This window comes from Zalophus californianus, chromosome 11, assembly GCF_009762305.2.
Source record: "Zalophus californianus isolate mZalCal1 chromosome 11, mZalCal1.pri.v2, whole genome shotgun sequence".
Classification (NCBI taxonomy): domain Eukaryota; kingdom Metazoa; phylum Chordata; class Mammalia; order Carnivora; family Otariidae; genus Zalophus; species Zalophus californianus.
The window spans coordinates 110286870-110313006 of record NC_045605.1 but is presented as its reverse complement, the minus strand read 5'-3'; the positions used below and the strand labels follow the sequence as shown (position 1 = coordinate 110313006).

At 59.8% G+C, this 26137-nt stretch overlaps 1 protein-coding gene across 1 annotated transcript in view; it reads left to right on the top strand.

Annotated features, from left to right (window-relative positions):
* SHANK2 (SH3 and multiple ankyrin repeat domains 2) overlaps positions 1–25861 on the top strand; it is a 504408-nt gene extending 478547 nt beyond the window's left edge. Inside the window, 8 exon segments of the mRNA XM_027580403.2 lie at positions 406–486; positions 778–786; positions 2178–2198; positions 8280–8410; positions 9519–9630; positions 10500–10520; positions 11910–14319; positions 23909–25861. Of these exon segments, the coding sequence (XP_027436204.2) occupies positions 406–486; positions 778–786; positions 2178–2198; positions 8280–8410; positions 9519–9630; positions 10500–10520; positions 11910–14319; positions 23909–24479 (3356 nt within the window). The 3' untranslated portion in view covers positions 24480–25861.
* Positions 25862–26137: the final 276 nt, after the last annotated feature.

Here is a 26137-nt window from a genome sequence, read left to right as displayed (position 1 = left end):
CAAAGCTGTGCTCAGCAGCCCCAGGTCTGGGGGGCCACAGGACACGTGCGAGGCCCATGTCCTTGCCGTGATGGGAGGGGGGGCAGCCAGGGAGGGGCCGCAAGGCTGCCGGGACCATCAGTCCCCTTAGGCACCAGCAGGCCCAGCGCCGATGGAGCTGTACCGGCCTCCCCTCCGTGGACTTGTGCTCACTCAGGGAGGGCAGGGTGGTCCCGACCCATCGCGGCCCCAGGGGAGCCTCAGTGGGTGACCACTGCTGCTTCCCCTCCTCGGGGGGACGCCCGCCTGCCCGCCTTCCCTGCAGGCTCAGGGCCACTGGCTCCCAGGTTGTGCTGGAAGCGTGGGGGTGGGGCGGGAGCATCCTGGCCGGGTTCTCACACCTGTCTCTCCCATCTGCCCCTCAAGCTCCCCCGCCTCCCAAGCGTGCTCCAACCACGGCCCTCACCCTGCGCTCCAAGTCCATGACCTCGGAGCTGGAGGAGCTCGGTAAGAGTCGCCCGTCTGGCCCGCCCAGCCCCGCGCTGTTGCCAGCACCTGGGACGCAGTGGAACCGGCCTCTGCGCAGCCTCAGGCCGTGCATGGCCTTTGCTTGCTTGCTTGCCCCGGTCTCTGCCCCTGACACCCAGGAATGGCGTCAGGTCCCTCCGTGCGGGCGGCTCCCACGTTGGCATCTCCGTGGGAATCTTGCTGGCTTTGGGGGTGGTTACTAGTTTTGCCTTTACCTCTTTTCGGCTCATCTAACATTGTTTTGTTTTGAATTTTTGGGCCTCTCACTAGTGGATAAAGGTAAGCTGCCCCACAGCATCCCCCAAACAGCTCCCCTGCTGTCTAGCCGCCCCCCCACCGAAATCTGCCTCACTGGTGCTCCATGCACGGCTCAGACCAGAAAGCAGCGTCCCGGGGGTTTGCGTAGATAGTGGTAGGGCTGGCAGGCCTGGCAGGCTGCACACCAGGGGTAGGGAGCTCCTGGCGTGTTCTAGAAAGTCTGCAAGGAGCAGGAGGGCTGGAGCCATTGGCCCTGTCGGATAGACAGGGAAGAGCGTGCAGAGCCTCGTGGGCCCTGGGTCCAGTGGCACTGGTGGCTGCTGGGAGAGGGAGGACCCTGGAGCCGGTGTGGGCCGCCCAGATGCTGCTTAAATGTCATGCCTGGGCGTCACCATGGAGCCCAGGGACACATTTGGAAGGAGGCTGGCTCTGACCACACGGAAGTGGCGAGTGGGCTGACAGGCTCACTGTGCAGAGCATGCAGAGAGGGCCTCGCTAGGTGCTAGAGGGTGAGCACCTGTGCACTTGTGCAGGGAACCTGTCCCTCGGGCCCGGCTGGCCCAGCGGGGTGACGTCTGAGCATCCCTCACTGGTGTTGAACAGGGCATCACTCCCACCTGATCCCAGCCTTCATGGGGAGACCTTTTGGACCCTCACCCCAGAAAGGACAGAGCAGCCCTTCTTCACAGCATTCTCAGCGCCGGGGGGGGGGGGGGGTCTCCTCCATCCACGGTGGGTGCGGTGCTACAGCCAAATGGTCCTTCCCCGGGCCCCAACGGCCTCCCAGCTAGCACCCCCCACCGGTCACTGAGGCCTAGCCTTCTAGAAATCAGCACCCCTGCCATGGTACTGCCCACCTCCTGCCGAGAACGGGTAGCCCCCGACAAGCCCCTCTTCTTCTGGCCCCCAGGAAAGCCTGACCATCTCCCCACACCTGGCCTGTACCGGTGGGGATGACAACAGAACCGTTGCCCATCCATTAAAACCGGACAGCACATGCCACCCTGCCTTCTCCAAGGGGCCACAGTGTCTCACGGCCTTTCTCCCCCCCGTACGGGGTCGTGGGGCTCCTCCTGCCGTCAGCTCCCATTCTCACTCACCTGCCACGTTGGCACAGTGCTGGAGGGGCGGGGGCAGGGAGCGCAGTAGGAAGGACGCCCTGGGACAGTGCCTCATCCATAGCCAGGAAGCAGGTTTACCAGCGGGGCGTGTCGACGGAGCAGGTCACCTCGTCCCCGGGCTCCTGGGAAAGCCATAAATGCAGCTCTCTAGACATCCTGGCCTCCCGTGTCTGCCCCCCCCCCCCCCCCCCACCGTGAGCTGCGGGTGAGGGTGAGGCTTCCCAGCCCCCGAGCCAGGCCGTGGAGGAGCACTGCCATCTCCAGACTCACGCTCCCCTTTCTGTTTGCAAGCCTCCATCCGGAAGAAGAAGGGTAAGGGGCGAGCCCGGTGTCTGTCCCCAGCCCCCGCCCACACACCCTCCGGAAGAGAACCCCTCTGTGGCTGTCGGCGTGGCGTCTAGATGCCGTGACCCTGCGTTGTGTCCTCCCTGTGCCGGGGCCTGCAGAGGGGCCCAGCTCCGGACCACGTCCCGTCTCAGTCTGTCCCGTCTTGCTTCGCTTCTCCCGTCGTGGTTCCTCTCCCCACAGCGTCTTGTGCTTTCCCCCAGAGCTGTGTCATCGTCATGACTGTGAAGGCCGTGGGACCCTCAGGCTGTCACGGCCGGGCCGGCCCCACTGGCCGGCAGCCTCTATACTGTGTCCAGCCCACGGCCACACACAGGTGGTCGGGGTGCAGGCCGGTGGAGCCCCTGGCACCGGATGGAGGGCTGGACCCCTGACTGCTGGCCGCCACTGCTGGGGGTGGGGGCAGGGGCCGCCCCCCTCGAGCGCCCGGAAAGCCCCTGGCTCTCCCAGAGGCCTGCGCCGTGCCTGCTATGCTTGAGCTGGCAACAGGCATGGGGTGGGGGGCGGTCGCCGTGCTGTGAACAGCAGAGACACCTGCCCCACGAGGGCCCTGATGGACTCAGGCCCCTCCTTCCCCAGCATCCACATTTTAGGATGTTTCTCACCTGGCTGCTAGAGACAACTAACCCCAACAACTGAGAGAAGCATAAGAATTTCAAAACTGCTTTTGGGGGTCGGGGAGAGCGCAGAGTGGACCCTATCACGTGACCTTTGGCACTGAGGCAAAGACACAAGGCGGTATTCTGAATGCTGAAATCAAGGGGTGGGTCTTAGAATCCGAGGCAGCACCTGGGGGCAGGATCGTGGGTCCTGGAGTGCCAAGTAAGAGCACCTCCTTTCTCCCCTCCCTGGCCTCCACCCCCCACCCCCAGGGGCTGCCCGGGAAACTCCTAGTGGCCTTTCCCGGATGGGTCACTGCGTCAGCCATGTGGTGGGTGGGTGCCCAGGACACAGAAAGCTTCCTGGAACTGCATCTGTCCCTTAGCGCCCCTTTGATCCAAGGCCATCGCCCCACTGTGTGCCACGCCATCCTGAAGAAGACCTCCCAGCGCCAGATCCCAGGAGCTGCACTGTGTAACAGAGCTGGCCAAGGCCCTGTCCGGGGCGTGCCCGTGGCCTGCACCCCCCAGGCCCCATCCACTCACCCTCCTCCCTCAGCGGCGCCTCCAGCAGCCAGACACCCCGGACTGAGGGAAAAGACAAGTCACAATCCTGTGGCCATCATGGCCCAGAGCAGAATCAACACAGAGGACAGGCAAGGGACCCTCCCTGCTTTGAACAGCAGAGAAGACTGGATGCAATTCGAGATTGAGTGCCCCTCCCTCCTATTTCCTGACCCTGGCCAGAGCAGGAGGCTGGTGTGCACGCAAGACCCCAGAGGGCCCAGAGGCCATGACCCACCCAGCTCCCAGGGGAACTATGGGGTGCACTGCAGGGCTCCAGGGGCCCATGCCGGCTGACAGGCCCAGCCCTTCACTGCAGTGAAGGAGAGGACAGTCTGGCCTCACACAGTGAGGAGCATCAGACATCGGTGGACTTACAGAGAAGCTCCTGCCCCCCACCACAATGCCCCTGCCGCTCTCTTCCGGGTGATTGGGCTCACCTCCTCAGAAGCATTCCCCACACTCCTGAGGAGCCGTGTACATCAGGGGAAACTAGGCCTTTACATCATACTGGTTGAAGAGTGTCCCCCCAAATCTACGTCTAGCTATCTGGAAACAGGGCCTTTGCCGATGTACTTGTGATGAGGCCATACTGGACTGGGCTGGGCCCTGACCCAATGACCATGACCTCACAGGAGAGGTAAAGTCAGACACACACACAGGAGGCCATAGCGGCAGAGGTTGGAGGGGCCAGGAATGAACGCTTGGAGCCCCAGAACCGTGAAGAGGCGAGAAGGATCCTCCCCCGGAGCCTCCAGGAGGAACCACCCTGCCGACACCTTGATTTGGGGATTCTGGCTTCCAGACTGATGGAGAATAAATTTCAGTTCCAGGAAACTGTCACAGCAGTGAGAAGCCCCCAGCCCTGGCCCCTCCAGGCTGACGCCTGCTTTGGCTGCAGGCAGTTTCCAGCTCCTTGTCTCGAGAACCCCTTGCTTTTATCCTCCAGTGTTTTCCAAGACTTGCCCTAGTCCCCAGACAGTGTGCTCGTGGGCACTAGGGTGAACAGGCCACCAGGAGAGCCCCCATCCCCGGGCAGCTCAGGGTGCAAACCAGACCGGGTGGTGGGACCGGCCTCACCGCGGCCTCCCGGCCTGCTGGCGCCTCTGGCTACACCCACAGGCCCGTCCTTTGGAAGGCGGGGGACTCCTGCAGGCCCTCGGGCTAGCAATAGCCCGCTGGGGTCAGAGCGGCTGTCCCCACGCCTCCCTGCCTCCTGGGGAGACTGAGCCAGAGGGGGCCCAGCTGGCCACAGCTGCTGCTCCCAGCCCCTGCAGCTGGTGGTGGTTGTGTTTTCCTCTTGCGGAGGAACTCCTGCTCAGGGTCTCACCCCGAGGTCTGGCTCGTGGGGCATGGGTTTCTGCAGCGGGAGGCCTCGGGGCGCACTGGATGCCTTGTGTTGAAGCCTGCCTGCAGCCAAGCGTGTGCTCCTGGGCAGGGCGGCGGGGACTCCCTGCTCTGGTTCCCACGGGTGACCTCACCGTGCTGCCAAATCCGCCACCCCCCGCCTAGAGCGCGCTCGTCCCTTTGCCAGGAAGCTTGCACTTGATGGACAGTGAGCATCACCCCTGTCCTCCAAACAGACCGCAAGTTTGCTTAGAAAGTTGTTTTCAGCCATAGAGTATTTCATTTTAGGACTGCAGAGGACTGGACTCATAAATCCTTTTCATCTGGAGCCCCTGAATAGAGACCCAAACCCTGGCTTTTGTAGATGAAACACAATAATCCTTAGAGCCTCGCAGCCATGGCTCATGTTCTGATAAACAAGCCCTCAGAGACGGGGGCTGAGTGGTCCTGAGTCAGGCGGGCAGGCTCCCTCTGAGACCGGAGCCAGGAGGGGACGCAGGCCCCTTGGGGAAGTGTCTCTCTCCCTTCGAATCACACAAACCATGCTAAGTGGCTCTCACCGAAGCAGCAGCAGGACCTTTCAGCCTTACCCCCCACAAGCCAAGACACTCTGCTGTTCTGGCTCCAAAGAACATTTGGGTGGAGGCAGGAAGGCCAAGGTGTCCAACCAAGACAAGGCTATCCACACAAGGTGGCCTCTCGTCGCGGGTGAGTGTGGTGTGGACAGTGCCCGGGCTTCTCCACAATTCTGATGACAATCCTAGATCTCCACTGCCCACCAGGGCTCAGCACCCCTGGCCCAAGGTGGGGGGGCGGAGAGGCTGGATGACCCCAACTGGAGCCCCAGCTCCCACCACCTGGTCCCCGGTTTTTAACTGCATGACCTTCAGCATCTCAGATCCAGGTTGTTTCGGGTTCTCATCAGGGTGAGAAATGAGGCATTTACAACTTCCGCCAGGGACCATTGTTATCATGGGACCTTGGCCTCACCTGTGTACGCCCAGCATTCAAGGCATGTTTTTAGGGTGTCTGCCACGTGCCCAGAAGCTCCACGATCACAGCCTGTGTATTCGGGGCGAGTGAAGACCCAGATGGTACTCCAGTACCACGCGGCAGACCCACAGCATGCAGGGGGAAGGGGGTTCAAACCAAAGCAACAACTAGAAACAGGAGGCTCTCCAAGATGCTGCTGGTTAGCTCTGCATCCCAGGACAGCATCCCACCCCAGGCTCCCTGCCCGACGGCCGATGGCACAGCCAGCGCTCCACCTGCAGGGCCTCCCACAGGATGTGCTGGGCTCCATGTCCCGGAGGCCCCCGTGAGGAGCGACCCGAGCTGCGTGTGCTGCATCGAAGGCTGGACCCACAGACGGGCTCCCAGCTCCGTGGACACCCGACTCCCTGCACCTGAGCAGAAGCAAACTGAGCCTCCTCGAGGGCCGTGGCTTCCAGGCACAGCCATGAGGACCAAGGAGGCTAACCAAGTGCCACCAGAGCACCGCCGCGGGAGGCCCCTGAGCCATGGTCAAGGGAGTGTGGCCCGGCTGGCGAGGCAGCATCAGGGGCTCTGCACAGAAGCGAGTTAGACCCCAGCCATGGAAGGAATCCCGGCCCAGATCAGAGAGGGGACGGCTTCCTGGAGGAAGCAGCTTTCTGGGGTCGTGGGGTGTGCCCAGCACAGCAGCAGGGACAGAGACCCAGCGAAGGGGAGGACAGGAGAGAAAGGGGCAGCAGCCATGAGAGGCGGGGTGAGTGGCGCCTCTGTGGCCCTGAGCACAGGTGAGGAGGGAAGGACGGCTCTGGGGGCCGTGAGGAGGACACAGTGACCCAGAGCGGCAGGTGTCGCTGACCAACTCTCTTTAAGGGGCCGACGCTTACTAGCATCCCCAGCACCCACGAGGAGCAGGAGATGCCCTTGGCAGGCCAGCCTGGACAGCAGGGCAGGACGGAGGGAAAGAGCGGGTCTTCCCTTCACGTGGGAGAGGCAGGCGTGACCCTGCACATATCGGGGGGCAGCCTCCCTGAAGCTCCTCCGCCTGAATCCTGTGCCCGCGGCTCAGTGGCATGTGAACTGGGGCAGGGTCCTAGCCAGGCACAGGCATTTTCCAGACAGTGAGAGTTTCAGGCTTTGCAGGCCACAGGCTCTCTGTGGCACATTCTCCTTCCCCTCCTTTTAATAGCCTCTTAAAAATATAAGCAGTCTGCACAGATCAAGAACGGCGGGCAGGATTTGACCCCAGGGCCGTAGTTTGCTGACCCCTGACCCAGGATGCAGCTCTGGAATTAGGAGCTTTGTGAGCAGCTACCAGCAGATGTCAGAGTCCTACCTGTGGGTGCTCTGGGAGGCTGGGGTGGCCCTGGTCCCCCCGCCCCATACACCCCCTCCCTGGTCTGGGGCTCTGAGAGAGTTGGGGCTCTGGGGGGCTTTTCCAGGGGGCTAGCTCCTCTTTGGAAGTCCCCGTTACAAGTGGCTATCCCACCCAATGGGATGGACTTGATGCCCGGAGCTCCTGTCTGCTCCAACACTCACGTGCTGACCTCACGGCTCGGGGCCTGGGTCTTTGCAACAGCATGTACTTTGCGGGGAGTCACCAGACCCCAGAAAGGGTTGGGGATGCTAGGAGGCCTTGGGCTTGTGGCCTGGATAGCCTTGGGGGAACAAGGAGAGTGCTGTGCCCAGCTCCAAAACGGGCTGTTCCCACCAGGCTCCCCTCACACCGGCTTCATGCTAACCCAGCCATGGTCTTCTTGGAAGGGCAGCCGGGGCCCACCCCACTGAGGACCCTTGCTCTGCAGGGTCTTGGGCATCCTCCAGATAAAGCCAGGGCGTCAAGGCAATTCTGGGATGTGCTGAAGTTTTCAAGTTTTCCAAAAAAGTTAATGTTTTAAGTTTTAAAATTTTCTTAAGTTTTTGTCAGAATCACTCATAACTAACCCTTGACTTTCTTTTTCACAAAGAAATGAGAATGTGGTACTGTTGGGAAATCAGGTCTTGCCCAGGCAGTGCGGGCTCAGCCTCCTGAGCGGCCTCCCGAGCTGACCCCCAAGCTGAACCCCCGAGTGGCTGGCATAGCCCAGGTGGCTGCACCCACTGCCTCCAGCCCTGGGCCTTGGGCCTTACACCCCGACAACTGCATCTGGTTACAAAGGAGCCATGCCTCTGAGCTCTTAAAAAGATTCCAAACATTGGTTTAGTTGACACAGTCAAGAGTTAAGTCCCGTCAGCACGAATCGAGTGGCTCCAGTGAAGACGTGACTTTCGGGGAGTTTGGGGCCGCGGGGGCCAAGGCTGTGTCACTGAGGGTCTAGTCCCCTGTCTTGTCCGCGTGCGCCTCCCGGGGGGTGACGGTGTTGAGTGCATGTGGCAGACCGACGCATGCGAGCTCCACGCCGTGGTGCCGTGCACCCGCTTGCATGGTCAAGGCCAGAGCCCAGAAATGGCTGCGCACATGTGGCGGGCACCTCACCAGACGCAGGCCCCTGGTTGTTTCAGGGGTTTCACCACTGACACCTGTTACCACATCATGTTCACATTGCAGATAAACCCGAGGAGATAGTCCCGGCCTCCAAGCCATCCCGCGCTGCTGATAACGTGGCCATGGAGTCCAGGGTGGCCACCATCAAGCAGCGGCCCACCAGCCGGTGCTTCCCGTCCGTCTCGGACATGAACGTGAGTGGCTGTGCCCTGAGGGATGGCGGGCGGGCCATCTGGGCGGTGGCAGCTCACGGGCTCCAGGCTGTGCAGGCAGGGTGCTCCTCACCATCTCCGGGACTTGGCCACCTGCACTCTGTCTCTGCCTGGCGGCAGGTCTGAGTGTCCCGGTCAGAATTCCTTAGTACCTTCTCGGAACCCACCTCACATTGAGTCACTTGGTTTCCCCCGTAAACACTGCCGGCTGGATAGGATAGCTTCGTGTGACACACATTAAAACAGAGGCAACTGCTAGCAATGACAGCGGACATGCTCACCCTGCGAACCCCATCATCTCCAGAACCCCAGTGGGGAGAGGCTCCCATAAGCTCTGGGCAACCTCATGGGCCCACCCTCCCCCAGGCCCTGCCCACCATCCTCACTGCCTGCCTTGTTTGCAGCCTCTGGCTGCATCTCAAGCCCCTGCCTCCCGGGCCCTGACACCCTCCAGCCCAGCCTCGGGTCCCAGAGAGCCAGGCAGATGCCCCAAGCCCAGGGGAGATGGGGTGGGTAGGAAGACCCTCTGGGGTCTGAGCACAAGATGCACAAGAGCTTGCACCCATTTCCCCCAGACTCGGGAGTCCCCCTCCGATGCCATGGTGGGGGGGGGGGGGCAAGCCGGCAGCCCTGTGCAGGGAAGTGGCAGGTTGGGTGGGGGCTGCACAGGAATCTGCTTCCTAAGTGAAGGCGGTAAGCCCTAGGTTCCTGCTGGGCCGGCCTACCAGCAGCTGGCCCACTCACACCAGCACCTGGCCTGTGGAGGAAGACAGAGGCTCCTGCTCCACCAGCCTCTGGGTGCGTTCCCCTACACAGCAACGGCCCTGGCCCCCTCTCTCGGGCTGGTCGGCCAGACCACGGCTCAACCAATAGGGCATTTAGAGGGCAGGAACCAGTGAGCAATGTTCAGGGAGAGCCTCTTCTGGGTCCTTGAAGCTGGTGCATCCTGTTAGCCTCGGCTGCTGGGAGCAGCATGGGAAGCCGGGTGACAGGTGCCTGCTGCCCAGGGCTGCTGTGACACCCCCTGGGCCTGGTGGCCACAGGTGGTGCTGGTCGGGGCCCACCTCACTCTGGGCTCTCTGGTTTGCAGTCCGTGTACGAACGACAGGGGATCGCCGTGATGACACCCACGGTTCCCGGGAGCCCAAAAGGCCCTTTTCTGGGCCTCCCCCGAGGTACGATGCGAAGGCAGAAATCAATAGGTAAGAAGCATGGCCTGTACCCACAGAGGTTGCCCCTGGCTCTCAGAGAAGTCCTCAGAGCCCCCAGGCAGAGCCACCCCCGAGGCCCACCCACCGGGGGCCTCCGAATGCCCCAGCAGACTGGAACCCTTCTAACCTGCTGGAACAAAATCCAGCCTTGCAAGCACGTTATCTGTGCTAACACCAGCAGGGTGAGAGGGCACGTGTCAGGAGGGAGGCAGAGGGCAGACCGGGGTGGTCCGGGAAGCCCCCTCCCTTGCCCCCATGGGGATCAGAGTGGCAGGTGGAGGGGGTCCCCTGCTCAGTGCAATCCCCACGTTACCCACATTGCCCGGAATGAAACTGCCACGTTTCACAGGGCAAGCCAGCCTGGTGGACACGCTTCCGAGGGTGGTGGGGCCGGGTTCTAGAACTCGGACAAACCAATGTACGGTGTGTTGTGGAAAGTTGCATACCTCCTTGTTAATGTCCCAGTGACACCTACTGACGTTTCCAGGCGAAGTGACTGTGAGCCTGCCAGGCAGCCCCTTTGTGAGATACTCCAGCACTGTCTTTACCACGTAAATTCTCAGAGGAGCTGGGCCAGTGAAGGGACACCGGCGGACCCAGCCATCCCAGGCTGGCCCTTGGGGAACACCACGGGGTGACTTCTGAAAGTACCCCCTACATTGCTGTTTGGGGGCCTGGCTCCTTTGTCAGTGTGAGGTGGCTCACAGCAGTGACTAGACGGTAGTGACCCTGGTGGAGGTGCCATCTGGCTCCTGAAACCCGCCCTCCCAGGCGCGCAGGGCCACTGCAGACTAGCGGAGACGCCATATTGGGTCCCTGGCTCTGTACCTGGTTAATAACAATTGATTTCCTCCTGTCAGACAGCAGAATCTTTCTATCAGGTTAGTGAACCTTATGGTTTGGAATCTGTGATCTGAATGCAACCCCTGTTCTTACTCTATAAGGTGTATTCTTAAATTATTACTCCTTGGGAACATCGCTGTCAGGCAACTCACGTGTAGCAAATGGTCAAGAAGAAGGCCTTTTAGCAATCCGTCTGTTTGATGCCCAAATACCCTCCCACAGGAGTACGTTAAATTGAGAATACCCTTATCGAATGGAAATTTTCATTGGAATAAATTATTGTAGTTTGTCCTAAAAGTTGCTTTTGATTCAAAGCAATTCATTCTGTTACCTCTTTGAGCCCCTGCATGACCCCAGTGTGAGACCCGAGTCCCTCCCACCTGTCTGTGTCTGTGTCTGCTTCCCATTTCCTGGAGTGCATTCTGTTGATGTTTCGATATCTCAGACCATCGGAAAGAGTCTGTAAGCCCTACCCAATCGACCCACACAGAGGAGCCAGGCCCAGCGAGGCCAGGCGTCCACCATCACCACACCAGGCCCCTCGGCACATTCACACCCAACAGGCACTGCTTCACTAGGTCAGGTCCTGGGGCACGGCCTGACTTTGTGCCAAGTCAGCCAAATGCTGACCCGGGTTAGTGGTGACAGTGGAAAGCGCCTGGCCCCTCAGCCCAGCCCAGAGGGTCTTAGGACCCGGGGAGTTTCCTGAGGCCAGTGGCCCAGGGTTTGCTCTGGAAGCTGCTCCTGGCTGGGGTTGGTATCTTGCGTTAAAGAGCAGTCTGGGCCCCATCCCCTCAGGGGCGTGCTGAAGAGCCAGAAGGGCCTTCTCTGCCTCACAGCCGTTCTCCTGAGGGAGCGCCAACACCCTCAAGCCACCAGTCCCCTGGCGACCAGGCTCCTGTCACACAGGCGAGGCCAGCTCTCACGCCCCCTCAGCAGCAGTCCCGCCCACGTCACATGGGCCTGGCCTCTGATGGGCAGCACGGCCCCCAGGTGCCAGGAACAGCCCCAGGGCCCTGGCCGATCCTGACAGGACAGATGTGTGCTGACCCAGCCCAGCCCCAGGGTGTGTTCACGCACGCCCACGTGATCACACGCAGCTCGTGGCCCCGGGCACCTGCCCGGCCTCGCACGTGCCTCCCACCCGCTGCTGTGGGCACTGCATGCAGAACATCTTGATAGCACGCACCCGATGCCTCCGAGCACCTTTCTCTTTTTTTTCTTTCCTTTCCCTGTTTTTTGTCTTTTCCTGGGGTGGGGCTCGGATAGGCCACGTAAGCTCTTGGCGTGGTGGCTTGTGCTGTGTTCCGTGAACAAGTGTGCACCGTGGTTCATTGTGCTTGTGCAGACGTAGCGTGTCACACAAACCTAGGAGCTTGGTGGGGCGTGTCACGGCTTAAAACTTAAGCCTGCCTTCTCCTTTGCAGGAATAACGGAGGAAGAGCGGCAATTTCTGGCCCCTCCGATGCTGAAGTTCACCAGAAGCCTGTCCATGCCGGACACCTCCGAGGACATCCCCCCCCCACCGCAGTCCGTGCCCCCGTCCCCCCCGCCCCCGTCCCCCACCACCTACAACTGCCCCAAGTCCCCAACGCCGAGAGTCTACGGGACCATCAAGCCGGCGTTCAATCAGAACTCCGCTGCCAAGGTGCCCCCCGCGGCTCGCTCGGACACAGTGGCCACGGTGATGAGGGACAAGGGGATGTACTACCGGCGGGAGCTGGACCGCTACTCCCTGGACTCCGAGGACCTCTACAGCCGCAGCGCTGCCGCCCAGGCCAACTTCCGCAACAAGAGGGGCCAGATGCCGGAAAACCCATACTCGGAGGTGGGGAGGATTGCGAGCAAAGCCGTGTACGTCCCTGCCAAGCCCGCCCGGCGGAAGGGCATGCTGGTGAAGCAGTCCAATGTGGAGGACAGCCCTGAGAAGACGTGCTCCATCCCCATCCCGACCATCATCGTGAAGGAGCCCTCCACCAGCAGCAGCGGGAAGAGCAGTCAGGGCAGCAGCACGGAGATCGACCCGCAGGCCCCCGAGCAGCCAGGCCAGCTGCGGCCCGACGACAGCCTGACCGTCAGCAGCCCCTTCGCCGCCGCCATCGCCGGGGCCGTCCGCGACCGGGAGAAGCGGCTGGAAGCCAGGAGGAACTCCCCGGCCTTCCTCTCCACGGACCTGGGGGACGAGGATGTGGGTCTGGGGCCACCCCCCTCCCGGGTGTGCTCCTCCAACTTCCCCGAAGAGGTCGGCTTCAGCGAGGAGGAAAGCGCTGAGCCACTGTCACTGCCCACCTTGGGGGCACCACCCAGGGAGCCCGAGAACCACTTGGTGGGTGGCGGTGAGGCTGCAGCTCAGGGGGAGGCCGGCAGGCCGCTGAATTCCACACCCAAAGCCAAGGGCCCCGAGAGCAGCCCCACTGTGCCCCCCAAGAGCAGCAGCGTGGCCGGCCCTGAGAATTACGTCCACCCGCTCACAGGCAGGCTGCTGGACCCCAGCTCCCCGCTGGCCCTGGCGCTGTCTGCAAGGGACCGAGCCATGAAGGAGTCCCAACAGGGCCCCAAGGGGGAGGCCCCCAAGGCCGACCTCCACAAACCTCTCTACATCGATACCAAAATGCGGCCCAGCGTGGAAGCAGGCTTCCCCCCGGTCACCAGGCAGAACACGCGGGGGCCCCTGAGGCGGCAGGAGACCGAGAACAAGTACGAGACGGAGCTGGGCAAGGACCGGAAGGGCGAGGACAAGAAGCACATGCTCATCAACATCGTGGACACGTCCCAGCAGAGGTCAGCCGGCCTGCTGATGGTCCACACCGTGGACGCAGCCACCACCGACCACCGGCTGCAGGAAGAAGAAGAGAAAGCCGATGTGGAGGCCCAGCCGGACCACTCGCTGCCCGAGGTGCCAGAAGGCACTCCCGAAACCGAAGGTGCTTTACAGATCTCCGCCAGCCCCGAGCCCGCCGCCACCGTGCCCGGCAGGACCGTTGTGGCGGCGGGCTCCGTGGAGGAGGCGGTGATTTTGCCATTCCGCATTCCTCCTCCCCCTCTGGCATCCGTGGATCTGGATGAGGATTTTATTTTTACAGAGCCATTGCCTCCCCCCCTGGAATTTGCAAACAGTTTTGATATCCCCGATGACCGCATCGCTTCTGTCCCCGCTCTCACGGACCTGGTCAAGCAGAAGAAACAGGATGCCTCCCCGTCCCCTTCGTTGAACCCCAGCCAACCAGCCAACTGTGCAGACAGCAAGAAGCCGGCTGGCCTTTCCAACTGCCTGCCTGCCTCATTCCTGCCGCCCCCCGAGAACTTTGACGCGGTCACGGACTCTGGGATCGAGGAGGTGGACAGCCGGAGCAGTAGCGACCACCATCTCGAGACGACCAGCACCATCTCCACAGTGTCCAGCATGTCCACCCTGTCTTCTGAAGGCGGGGAGAGCGTGGACACCTGCACAGTCTATGCAGATGGGCAAGCATTTACGGTCGACAAGCCCCCAGTACCTCCGAAGCCAAAAGTGAAGCCCATAATTCCCAAAAGCAATGCACTTTATCAGGACGCACTAGTGGAGGAGGACGTGGACAGCTTCGTCATCCCTCCCCCGGCACCCCCGCCGCCACCGGGCAGCGCCCAGCCTGGGGCCACGAAGGTGACGCCGCCAAGGACCTCCAAGTTGTGGGGGGACGTCTCCGAGGTCAGAAGCCCAATTCGCTCGGGCCCGAAGGCAAACGTGATCAGTGAGTTGAACTCAATCCTGCAGCAAATGAACCGAGAGAAATCAGCAAAGCCAGGGGAAGGATTGGATTCACCCACAGGAACCAAGCCTGCCGGCCTCACGCCAAGGTAAGTCCCGCAGTTGGTGTAGACGCAGACTGCCCTGTGCCGGCTTCCCTGCCTCGTCCAGTCAGGGCCGACCAGGAAAGGCCCTTGGGGAGCAGCCAGAGCAGACGTGACGAGGGGACTCCATAACGCCTTCGTGCTGGCCGCACCTGTTGCACCCCACCCTCCTGGACTCCGGCACAGCAAAGTGCACACGCTGCAGACATCCTGGCAGGAGGCGGCACTCCCCAAGTGAAGACCTGTAGTGAAATGCAGCCACACAAGGCCAGCCCCGCTGTGGCTTCCAGAGAGGAGCTCTGGTCCCTGTCGTTCCATGTCCTGCAAACCTTTGCCAGGACCCCCTGTAAGGTCATCCTGGAGCCTCGCAGAAGCCAAAACTGAGCTCTGCCAAGCTGGTTGCAGGGAGTAGCTATGCCAAAGGAGAGCGAGTGGGTCGGTGGCGTGTGTGAACGTGTGGTTAAGTGTGCATGGATCCTTCTCGCTTCCCTCGGTCACTGACGGGTTGGAGAGCTGGGGAAGGTGCCAGGTTGTGGCTTCACTAGTGAGCTCAAAGGGAAATGCCCCCCTCCCCGCCCCCGCCAGCCCAGCAGGCAGGCATCACGGAAGAGGGCATTCACATCTGCCGGGGGTGACCATTCACGGTTTCACGCAGCATTCACGGTGCTGCTGTTGTAGCTGAGGGTAGAATATGAGGGGTCACTTCTGACCGGAGCCAGAAGGCTCTGGCGAGGCATGCCATGCTCTACAGCAGGCCCCTCGCTCTCCACCTAGAGCTTTGGGGTGATTCTCACCAGAGCGGTTTGCTCCCCCAGACCCTCACCGTGCTGGGCGTTCTTCCCCGTGACGCAACTCCGTTCACTATCCCGCACGGCTGTTCCTTGGCCTCCCGCACTGCTGTCCGCTTCCAGATCTCGTCGCTTTGACTAACGAGTCTTCGTGCTCCCTCTGGACAGGCGTTTGACTCAAACGTTTCAGTCCGTTAACCAGCGACACCCCCTGTGGTTGGACCTGCAGAGGCGGGCCGAGAGCCAGTTTTCCCAGTTACCCTTTAGTGTGGATGTAAATAAATTACTCGGATGGCTCCCAGTACACTCAGAGAAATGACTGACTGACCAGCCTTGGTAGAGAGAAGCAGGACGACACTCCATCCACTAAATGTGACATTCAGATAATACCTCCAGTTGAAAACAAAGTCTGCAAAAAGTCACCATTTCTGGGGGACGTCTGCACCTACATACCTACAAATATTATATACTCAAATGTCTGAAAGGAAAATCTTAAAACTGGCCCGTTTTGCCCTTTCCCTGTATGTGAGAATACAGTTCTTTGTTGCTACATCACGTGAAAGAACAAGAAAGAAGATGCTTTCTCTTCAGTGCTTCACATTTTACAGAACACTGGCCCATGAGTGCAGGGGAACAGGTACTGATTGGACCCCTTCCCCACAGGTGGGAAGCAGGGCACTGAGTGGCTGGATACCATGCGCAGCGGGAGACCGAGCCAGGACTCAGGCTGAGGGCCTGGCCTGCCACTTCCCCTCGTTGCCAGTGTCTGAGCTCGGTAGAGTCTGAAGGGATGACTCAAGAGCTGCTCTGGGCCTAAGACCTGCTGCCCCGAGCCCTCCCACCCCAATCCAGGGGCCTCTGGATTGCTCGCCACCTCCACTCCCTTCCCAACTGGGTGAGCTCCTGGGGGCGTGGGGAGAGTGGGTGTCAAGCTGCATGTGTCCCGAGGGCTTCCCCGCCTGCATTTCCCTCGGTGGGAGGGGCCTCAGAGCGGACGTCACCTGGCAGAATCCTGTTGGATTTCTCGAGAGCAGCGGCAGGACCACCTCCAGGCGATGCTCAGATGCCAAGAACAGCCACCTCCGGTCTGTTCTGTTATTTATAACCCAGTTCACTTACAATGAGAACATCAGCCGACATCTCTCGAGGCCTCCCCAAACGCTAGGCACCACGCCCCACAGGCACCACTGATGCAGGGCCTGCCATTATTTCCCGTGTGCACATGACCAGACTGAAGGTCAGAGAGGTGGACAGGTGGCCAGGGGTACCCTGCCGGAAGGCCGAGACCCAACTTCCGACCCAGGGAGCATCTCAGGGTTCCACTCCTGAGCTGTTGCAGGAGCCAGGGATCAGCCCGGGAGGAAGGGGCGGCTGCCCAAGCTGTCGGCAGGGCTGAGATCGCCGAAGGCAGGCCGTCCCCAGGCCTTGGTGGCTCGCCTGAGCCCAGCTGCATGCCGGAGCCCTTCTCTTTGGTGACCTGGTGGCTGACGGTAGGCCAGGCCAGTCACCAGGCAACCTCCGGCACTGCTGAGCACCCAGGGGTGGCGTCCTATTCTCGGCTCTCGGCTCAGGGTGGCACTGAGTTGGCCTGGGCATCCGATGGCCCTGAGCCCCAAGGACAAGGAGAAAGGTCATCGCCTTCAAGCGCCACACTGGGCACTCCACCAGCTACTGTGGCTTTGCTGATTTCACAGCCTCACCGGGCAAAGCCCGAAGCAGATGTCAGCTGTGGCCACGAGGCTGCTGACAAGGGTGAGGTGGGTGACAGCTGCTGGGCCGCAACCCGAGGTGGGGCTGGCCTGCCCCCTTGCACACACATGTGCCCCGGGGGCAAGCCTCTCCTTTGCTGGGTCTTGCCTTGGTTGACAGGCCCGGGTATTTGCCCATTTGGAGATCAACTGCCAGGGTGGCTCCCTGCTACTTTTAAATGCATCCAGGAGCTCCGGCTGGGAGTGGCCCTGGGCAGTGTGAGGCGTGGACCTGCACGCAGGGCACCCTCCTGGGGAGAAGCAAAGGCGTTTCTCTAGGGAGAACGAAAAGCGACCACATGCATAAATCCTCTCTCCACAGAAACTGTTTCAATCGCCCAAGAGAGCTTGAGTGTTGGAGCTCACCCCTTTGGGGTTACCTGCCCCCTTGGGTGCTGCTCAGCAACGGAGGTGAGACTCTTCACTTCTCACCAGAGCCCAGGGTGGGACAAGACCCTCGCTCACCCCCGGACATGAAATTTGACCTGAGCCACGCAGCTCCTGTCTGTTCCCCCAAATCAGAGAGGACTCGGGGTCTGGAGGTGTCTTGACTACAAATACACTGGCAAGAACACCGTCGAGCAGCTTGCCTGAGTACCAACGTTGGAGGTGCCTCCTCAGCCCCATCTGAGAACACCCCACTAAGTTAGGAGCCACCAGGCAGCTCTGGGGAAAGCCTGGTTTCTCCAAGAAGTGACCTCATACTTGAAGAGAGTGTCAGTCTGGGTCACAGCAAAGCAATCTGTGGTCTGAGGGCGTCTGCGAGGAGTCTGCAGAGCCCCAGCCCTTCCCAGGAAGCTCACGGTCAGGCAGATGGCCAGCCACACTGCCCTTAGAACAGCGCGGGTAAAGGCACTCCACGGCTGCAAGGATGTCCTTCCCATGCACGGGCTTTTTCCTCTTCAAAGCCCTTTGGTGCTACGACCCCTGAGGATTTCGTGGCATTGGAAGGCTCTGCAGGAGTGGTTTTCTCCCCATTGTGGAGCATTTGATGGTTTGCTTGAAGTCACGTGGCCCAGTGTGCCCCCCCACACACTCTAGGGCACAGATGGGAAGCTGATGGGACACTCCATCCTTGAGCCTGGAAACCCAGCCTGGCCCAGGGCCTCCTGAGTCCCCTGGCCGGGAGTCCCTGAGCTGCTGTTTTATAGGAGCCCAGGGCCAGGCCTGAGGGTGGAGAGCAGCAGGAGAGATACACAGCCACAGAGGCCTGGGCCCTTGGAAGCTGGGCAGCAGACGCAGAGTTGTCGATGACCTCTCCCGTGCCAGGTGCTGTGCTGAGCCTCGGGACTCATCCCCAAACTGGAACACATTCCAGGTGTCTCCTCCATTGGGGAGCTGTACTCTCAAGGGGGAAAATGGACAAGTAGTAATGAACAAACCCAAAACGCACCAAGTGATACAAAGGAACAGGGATGTGTTCACAAGTCCGAGTCAACATGGACAGGAAGGAGGTGACAGTCCTTAAGGAAGTGACCTCTGAATGACCAGAAATAAAGCCAGATGTGCAGAAAATCAGGAGTGGAGCATGCCAGGCATGGGGACAGCGTATACAAAGCCTAGAGGCCAGAAAATGCCTTCCATGCCAAGGGAGGGCTGGCAGACCCCGGGGTGGAGAGGGAGAGCGGGACTGTGTGCGTCCCGCAAGAGGGCAGCCGTCCCAGGCTTCGCGTGATCCGACCTCCGTGTCACGGTTACCGGCAGCCGTCCAGTGCAGCAGCTCTCAGGGTGGAACAGGTGCCCTTCACTGGCTGCGGCAGGGTCCGCGTGCGAGGCCAGGGGGCCTGCGCTCTGCAGACCAAGGGGCAGATTCGGAGGCCAAGGGCCTAAGGAACCCAGAACGGCACCTCCGCTTGCCTGACTTCCATGCTTTGGCAGCCCAGACAACCGAGACATCCCTTCCAGAGCAAGACAGACGCACTGCTCTATGTCCAGCAAGGCCACGGCCGCGGAGAGTCAGTCTTGTTTTCACCCTGCGTGTGCTGGGGTAGCAAGCAGTGGACATACACTTGTGGGGGTCTCCCTTCTGCTTCCGTCCAGACGGCATGACATCAGATGGACCCCAAGGCCCCTCTAGGTTACCCAGCTCTTCTTGGCCCGGCCTCCACCTCCCGGCTCAGAGGAGGAGAGCCATCCTCCTGAGGCCCCGCACAGCTGGCCCCCCGCATCCGCCCTCTCCTGACCAGTGCCTCCAGCGCCTCCCTGGCTCTGCAGTATTATCCTGAGAGCCTCCTGGCTTTAAAATAAATCAGTCTGGGTTGTTAAAAAATTACCTCCGCCCAGGTGGTCCCAGAGCATGGACTTCAAAGCCGACAAGAGAAGCTGCCGAACGGCATTCCCTTAACCTCGACGCCATCACGGGTCACGGGGATTTTACCATTTCACAGCCCCCAACTGAAATGGGAAGGCGATGTCAGTGAACGGAAGGGTAGATAATTGGGTGAGCACTATGCCCAGGAGATCGTGAAATTTGCTCTTGGTGTGTTTTCTTGTAGACAGTATTCGAGGAGGGTTATTCCAGTCCGGCTACAGCCTTTCCCCATGATCACAGGTGTGGTTCTTAGGTTCTCACTTGCCCGTCCGGATGTTAGGATCGGTCGGCAGGAGCACGTCAGGGGGTGAATGCTGCTCCCTGAAAACGGGATGCCTTCTTGACCTGCTTGGATGTGAACGTTCTGGCAGGAGGACCCCGGCTCCTGACAGACCCAAGGTGCCCACCCACGCTCCCAGTCACTTAACGTGCCAATCGGGCCACAAGCTAAACAGTACCCGCCCACCATTCGGGCAACCATGACACCACACACCGACTGTGGGCCTAGGCCCCCGATGGTGCTCAGGGCTCATGGCGGCCATGAGGACTAGGTGTCAGAGGCACAAACACACCCCAGGCGTGGAGCCAGGGAGACACAGGGTAGTGCTCAGGCCTTAGGCAGGCGTGGGAATGACTCGGTTGCCCTCCCCACCTCCCGTCCCAGGGCCACTTCATAAGAGCACTTCGGCAATAAGTGCCATGTCCACATGAGACGGGTTCCTCACGAGAAGGCCCTGGTAACTGAGACACAGAGGTGGGGCCGGTCACCCTGGGACAGTCTGGTGCCAAATGAGTTCAGAGCCTCTGCCCCAGCTCGCGTGCGGGACGACACAGCTCACCGGTGTCACCGAGCAGCCTCTAGCCCACATTCAGTGGCTGTTCAAGAGCCAGATGGAATCTGTAAACACACTAAAAAAGCCACTTGAATCTGCCTTCCCCCACCCCAGTGAACTGGTTCTGGCTAATGAAATAACGACGCATCTCTGAGAGTGTCAGCTCTCAATTCTTGTTTTAATTCGTTTTCCATATGGATTTGATTTAAAAAGGCAGCCTAAAGAGCGCTGATCCAGGAGAGGGTGTGTGCATGTGCGTGTGTCTGTGTTCTAAATCAGGGCGACAGATTCCTGCGTGTTCCACCCGGGAACCCAGTGGTTGCTTAGCAACGTACCAATCTCTACAGCCAGGAGGATCCAGTGAATAATGTCAGCGTGATGAACCGAGAGGAATCAAGCTACCGAGAAGGAGGGCAGGATGGGCCAGCCCGGGGAGGGCCTTCGCTCTGCTTCTCAGGCTCTCTGGTTACTCTTTTCCACGGCGACTTTCCGCTGGCCCCAAGCGCGTGGCCAGATCTGGCACCCTCCCCCATGATCAGTTGCCGGGCTCTCGGCTCACGGTGGAGACTTGAAGCAAAGCACAAGTACCCGCGGGGCGCCTGCCCCCACCAGGAATGTTGACTTAGGCTTGCCAAGCTGCAGAAGACAAAGGACAGACGGCCTGGGAGCCCTCGTCAGGGTCTTAGCAACGAGCTGTTCCTCTGAGGACTTCGGGCACAGGCTCATGTCCCCCCAATGCTGTGATCCTCACTTTCTCACCAGGCTCTCCCTGGATAATTTCCTTCACGTTCACGTTGTCCCAAGCCAGAGAAGGCAGGGGCGTGAGTTTCCCATTCTAAACAGGAAAGCGACGCCCGTATTCATCTTCTGTCCTGGCCAGCGAGGCGGACTGCCCACTCCGCCTGCCGCCTCGGCCAAAAGGGAACCAGCCTCAGGAGATGCTCAGCCGACATCTGTATCCCCGCTTTCATTTCAGCCATTGAAAGAAAGCTGCTTTTTTAATTTTAATTAATTTTGCAGTGTTGTCTCAAGCCATTCCATTCTGTCATTTTCATGTGCTCTCGTGATGGGTGTTCACAGAAGAGGGTCATGCTGAACAGAAGTAAGTGCCACTCACAAAACTGCCTTGATTTCTGGTGTGTGCTGTTCCCCCTTCTCCCCCGCCCACCAGTGTGTGCGGAAAGCCTGCTCTTTGTTTCCAGCAACAAACACAGCTGCCTGCAAGGCTTTCCTTTTTCAAAAAAAAAAAAAAACAACCATCCCAGCTATCTGGAAACAGTCGGATGGCCACCCTCTGGCTCGGAGGTGCCCGCTGTTCAGTGTGGCCCGGGCTTGGGGGATCCTTCCCTGACTGTGCTGCCCTGGTGGGTCACCCAGAGTCAGGGACATGGGCACTGTCACCATGCAGTGTCACCTCTAGAAAAAGCACATCAGGACTGTTACTACAAAGCAACAGCTGAGCAAAGATGCTCTTGTAGATTTACCCACTTTACAAAAAACTTGTCTCTTCCCCAAAGGTTCTAGGCCCTAATGAACAACTCAGATCACCTCTGGATGGAGCGGCTTTGCGCCTACTCAACCACCTTAGCTTAATTGTTGTATCAAAGCAGAACCAATGAGTCTTCCCAAAACAGAGGTGCCCCAGCGCCGTGGAGCAGGCACAGGGAGGGCACGGGCCACCTTGATGGACACTCCACGGCACTCCCCGCCAGCGCACGCTTCGGCCCAAGCTGGAAGTGGAGTGGGTCTTCCGATCCTACTTGAGCAGCAGAACGTGCAGCTTTCCCCTTAAACCCTTGCTGCTCCACCCCTCTCTCAAGAACCTGATCTAGGTCCCAGAGGTGCTGGCTCCCCGTCCCTACAGCTTGCACCATCGGGGCTCCTACTTCTGGATTTGGAGTAACCGAGCCTGGCAGTGGTGGAGGGGCTGCCTTTACCGGCCAGTATAACCAGTACACCAGTAACCGGCACCCAAAGCCCCGGAGGTTCTTGACGGAAGTCTCCTGTTTGTACCAGATCCCACCCAGGGCACGTGGCCCTCCAGGAAGCTACATGGGGACACTCTGGGGGTGGCTGTCCCTGGCCCAGTCGCATCCACCTGCCCCTGGCAGTGCTTGTGTCAGGATCGAAGTGCGAGTCCACCCAGGCCCCTCTACATCTGCTGCTTCCACACCCCGTCCTTGAAGCAGCTGAGCCTGCCATCCGGTGCACAAGTGTCACGAGCTTGGAGACACGCAGGTAGCTGACATGACATGTGGGTGCTTGTACCCACATATCAGCGGCAGAGAAAACACACAGCAGCAAAGAAAAGCCAGGGAGAAGACGGGCCGACTGGGCCTCGTGCCCAGCTCACCCTTCCGTGTACAGAGCCCCCCCCATCCCTGTCCTTGTCCATTTTCATCACCCACCATGGCAGCACCTGTGCGGCTCCTCACGCACTCCTGAACACACCCTACCCCGACTCTCCCCACTTGGGAGGGAGAGGAGCCCATTTCACGTATGAAGACATGGAGACTCACAGGCTAAAACGTGCCTACGCTGGTGTTAGGTGGAGCCAGGCTTCATACATCTTAAGTCCAAATCCTGAGGAGGAACCCATAGTAGGAGGGATCCTTCCGGAAGGGGGTGGGTGGTCGGTCCACATTCACATGAATGAGCCCAAAAGACAAGAAACACACAACTACTCTTGCCACCTCCCCTGTTGGCTGTGGCTTTGTTGGGCTGGGAGCATGGATACGCCTTCCACTTGGGGACAGTAGAGAAGAGCATGAACCAGGGCCCAGAGGCGTGGCTGTTCTCTGTATGTGGCTGGAAAGCCTCCCGTGGGCCTTGTCCAGACCCCGGGAGGGGGCCCTGTGCAGGTGAGCACAAAGACCAGAGACTTCCCTGGCACTGAGATGCAGTCTCCTCCCCTCAGGTCATCCAGCGTCTCCTTGAGGCCCGTAAAGGCCGAGCTTCAGAGGCGCAAGTGTACCCCACTCCAACCCCTCGGGCTTCACCTGCCTGGCCAGAGCAGGAAGGACATGGGGGACTCCCAAGGACTCCCCTGGCCACTTGGGAGAAGGGGGTTCCTTTCAGATTTCTGCTTTTTGGTGAGGATCGTACCTACCGACACTGAGCTTCCCACACTGCCTTCATGTGGGGAGAGAAAACACATTGGCGCGCCCACTCCATTCTGCAATCAAATGGCCCCGCCGACACTGGACCCAAAGTCGCAGCAGTTCTGGGTTTAGCCCCCTGGGTCAGTACAGACTGCACTCTAGCAAGTTACTCCTTGTTCTCAGGGTCCGTGGATGGTTTCTTCAAACCCTGAGTGCCCCCAAGTAGGTGTGGGGCTTCCCACTCACTGCAATAGGACCAGCCTGCAAGGGACCCTTCCCTGCACTTGTCCTTTCAAGCAGAAAAGCCCAAGGCCTGACAGGCAGTTAAGAGGGAGGGTCTCTCCCCAAGGGTGTTCTTCCTTCTACGTGCCGAAACGGAGGCAAAAGCTGCCCTTTGCTTATGCTGGTGATGTACTGGTGACATCACCAGACATGTCTCACCCAGGGAGCCAGACCTTGTTCAGGTCCCGTCCTCAAGTCTTTGAGTGAGCCCTTAAAAGTGCCTCCCGGGCCGCCCCGGTCTGGCCCTCCCTGCTCACCTGGTGCAGGTGCAGGCGCCCCCACCCGGCAGCCACCCCCTCGAGGGGCCAGGTGAGTGGGCCGCCTTGGTGTGCTGTGGCTTCTTCTCAGAACTCTGCCTCCTGCCCCCTTCTGCCCTGCCCCGGTCCTAGCATGGCAAGTCGTCCACTCACTGCCAGTGAGGCTGCCCCTAGAGTGTCTTCCCCCCCCCAGCCTCGCCCAACCTTGGCGGTCTGCATCCCGTTGACCCATGTCGTGACGCGGCTTGTGATACTTGTCTCTGTTGCCGTTTCAGAAGTCCAGAGGTCATGAGCACCGTCTCAGGTACGCGGAGCACGACGGTGACCTTCACGGTTCGCCCGGGGACCTCGCAGCCCATCACTCTGCAGAGCCGGCCCGCAGACTTTGAGAGCAGGACCTCAGGAACAAGACGTGCCCCGAGTCCTGTGGTGTCGCCAACAGAGCTGAGCAAAGAGATCCTGCCTGCCCCCCTCTCCGCTGCTGCTGCCGCTCCTTCTCCCACTCTCTCAGAGGTCTTTAGCCTTCCAAGCCAGCCCCCGTCCGGGGACCTGTTTGGCTTGAACCCGGCGGGACGCAGCAGGTCGCCATCCCCCTCGATACTGCAACAGCCAATCTCAAATAAGCCTTTTACAACTAAGCCTGTGCACCTGTGGACAAAACCAGACGTGGCGGATTGGCTGGAAAGTCTAAACTTGGGTGAGCATAAAGAGACCTTCATGGACAATGAGATTGACGGCAGTCACCTACCAAACCTTCAGAAGGAAGACCTAATAGATCTTGGGGTGACTCGGGTCGGGCACCGGATGAACATAGAAAGGGCTTTGAAACAGCTGCTGGACAGATAAGGGTGGCTGCTCTTTACCTTTACAGACTTCTTGTTATAAGTAGAGATGGGCTTCTACTGAAATATTTGGGCGGCCAAGCACAGTCTGTGAGCACCAACCCCATTCCATGGGTTTGTCTCCTGGTACCCAAAGAAATGCCAAGTGTGTCCAGGTGTGGCTGAGCAAAGGCCTTGAAACGCCCCCACTCTCCATGTGGGCTTCACGGGCTCTTTCTGTGCAGCAGGGGACACGGGGAGGGAGTTCTACCACCACGGAAAGAGGCACAGCTTGCCTCCCAGCATGCAGGTGACCTCACTTTGCCCGGTCCCAGGGACGCCCCCGTCGATTTAGCACGGGACCCTTGCTCTTGCAGGCAGACACCAGTGTCCTCTAGATACCTCCTGAGACCTCCCTCCTCTGCTTTCCGGGCAGCTCTCACCACCCCAGGCCCGCCTCAGTCTGTGGCCTCCAGGAGGGCACTCAAAGCTCACTTGCTCCTTTCTTTCCTCTACTTTGCTTGCGGTAAGACACCCCAGACCTGTCTGTCTGGTGCCCGAAAGGTAGAGAATCTTTTTTTCCTCTGGATTCTTTACCCCATCTCCTCCTGCAATGTGCATCCGTGGTTCTCTGGCCATGAAGTTCTTGGTCGTGGTGGGGAGTCTGAATGGGATCGTGCCCAGCTTTGCTTAGCTTTCTTTATTTCTGCAAATCTATTAGCATAATTCCAAAGTGGCCAAACAGATGTCACACGGAGTTAGTCAAAGCACAAAGTCACGATTCCAAGGAGGAGGGGAGACCTGGCTATGGGAAGCAGCCAGTGTGTGGCTGCCTGGGTCCCAAGTCCCCTCCAGAGGAAGAGCAGTCAGTCATCTGCCAGGAGTGTCTCCAGGACGGTGAGAAGGGGATTCTCTGCCTTTCGCAATTCTTTTTTAAACTGAAAGTGTGTTGCATTCTGCAAAATCAGAGCAGGTGAGCGTCCACTTTAACACGAGGGTGGGACACGAGGTGAACGGTGGGCGCGTGCTGCGGTGGAGGAGACCGCATCTTCCCCGGAGCCGGGTGGGGCGCCATGATGTCAGGTCCGAGCCCGGCCCAGGGTGAGCATCTCTGCCGAGACAGCCTCTCTGCTCTCTGAGGCCAGGGAAGATGGTACTTGGGGGCTCTCCCCCTCTGTCTCCAACTGTCCACGCAGCCCCCCAGTTTGTCTTACAACAGGCTTCTTGAGCACCCAGTGGGTACGGCGTCTAGACCGGACCCCATGCTGAGAACACACGGTGGGCTACAGGCTGAGGGTGCAGGCAGACAAACGAAGGAAGGGAAGCCAGGGAGGTTTCCCGGGCTGCGCCAGGCCCCTCTCGCAAGGCTTTCCTGAGCTGTGCCCATTCTCCTCCCTGGAGTCCCGCCCCCCCCCCCCCCCCCCCCCCGTAACAATACCTCCGATTTCCAAGGGAGGTTGCCACCTGCACGGGGAGCCACCGGACATCCAGCCAGGCCTCCAGCACATTCTCCCACACTTGGAAGAAACTCGAACAGCAGGTTTTGGCTTTTATTATGATTTCAGAACTAGCCTAGCCCATCTCTAATTATAAAAACACGATTTTTTTTTTTCCCCTTTCTTTTCTTTACGCTCACAATCAAGTGTCTGATTAGGTCTGGAACAGCTCTAGAATGAACACATA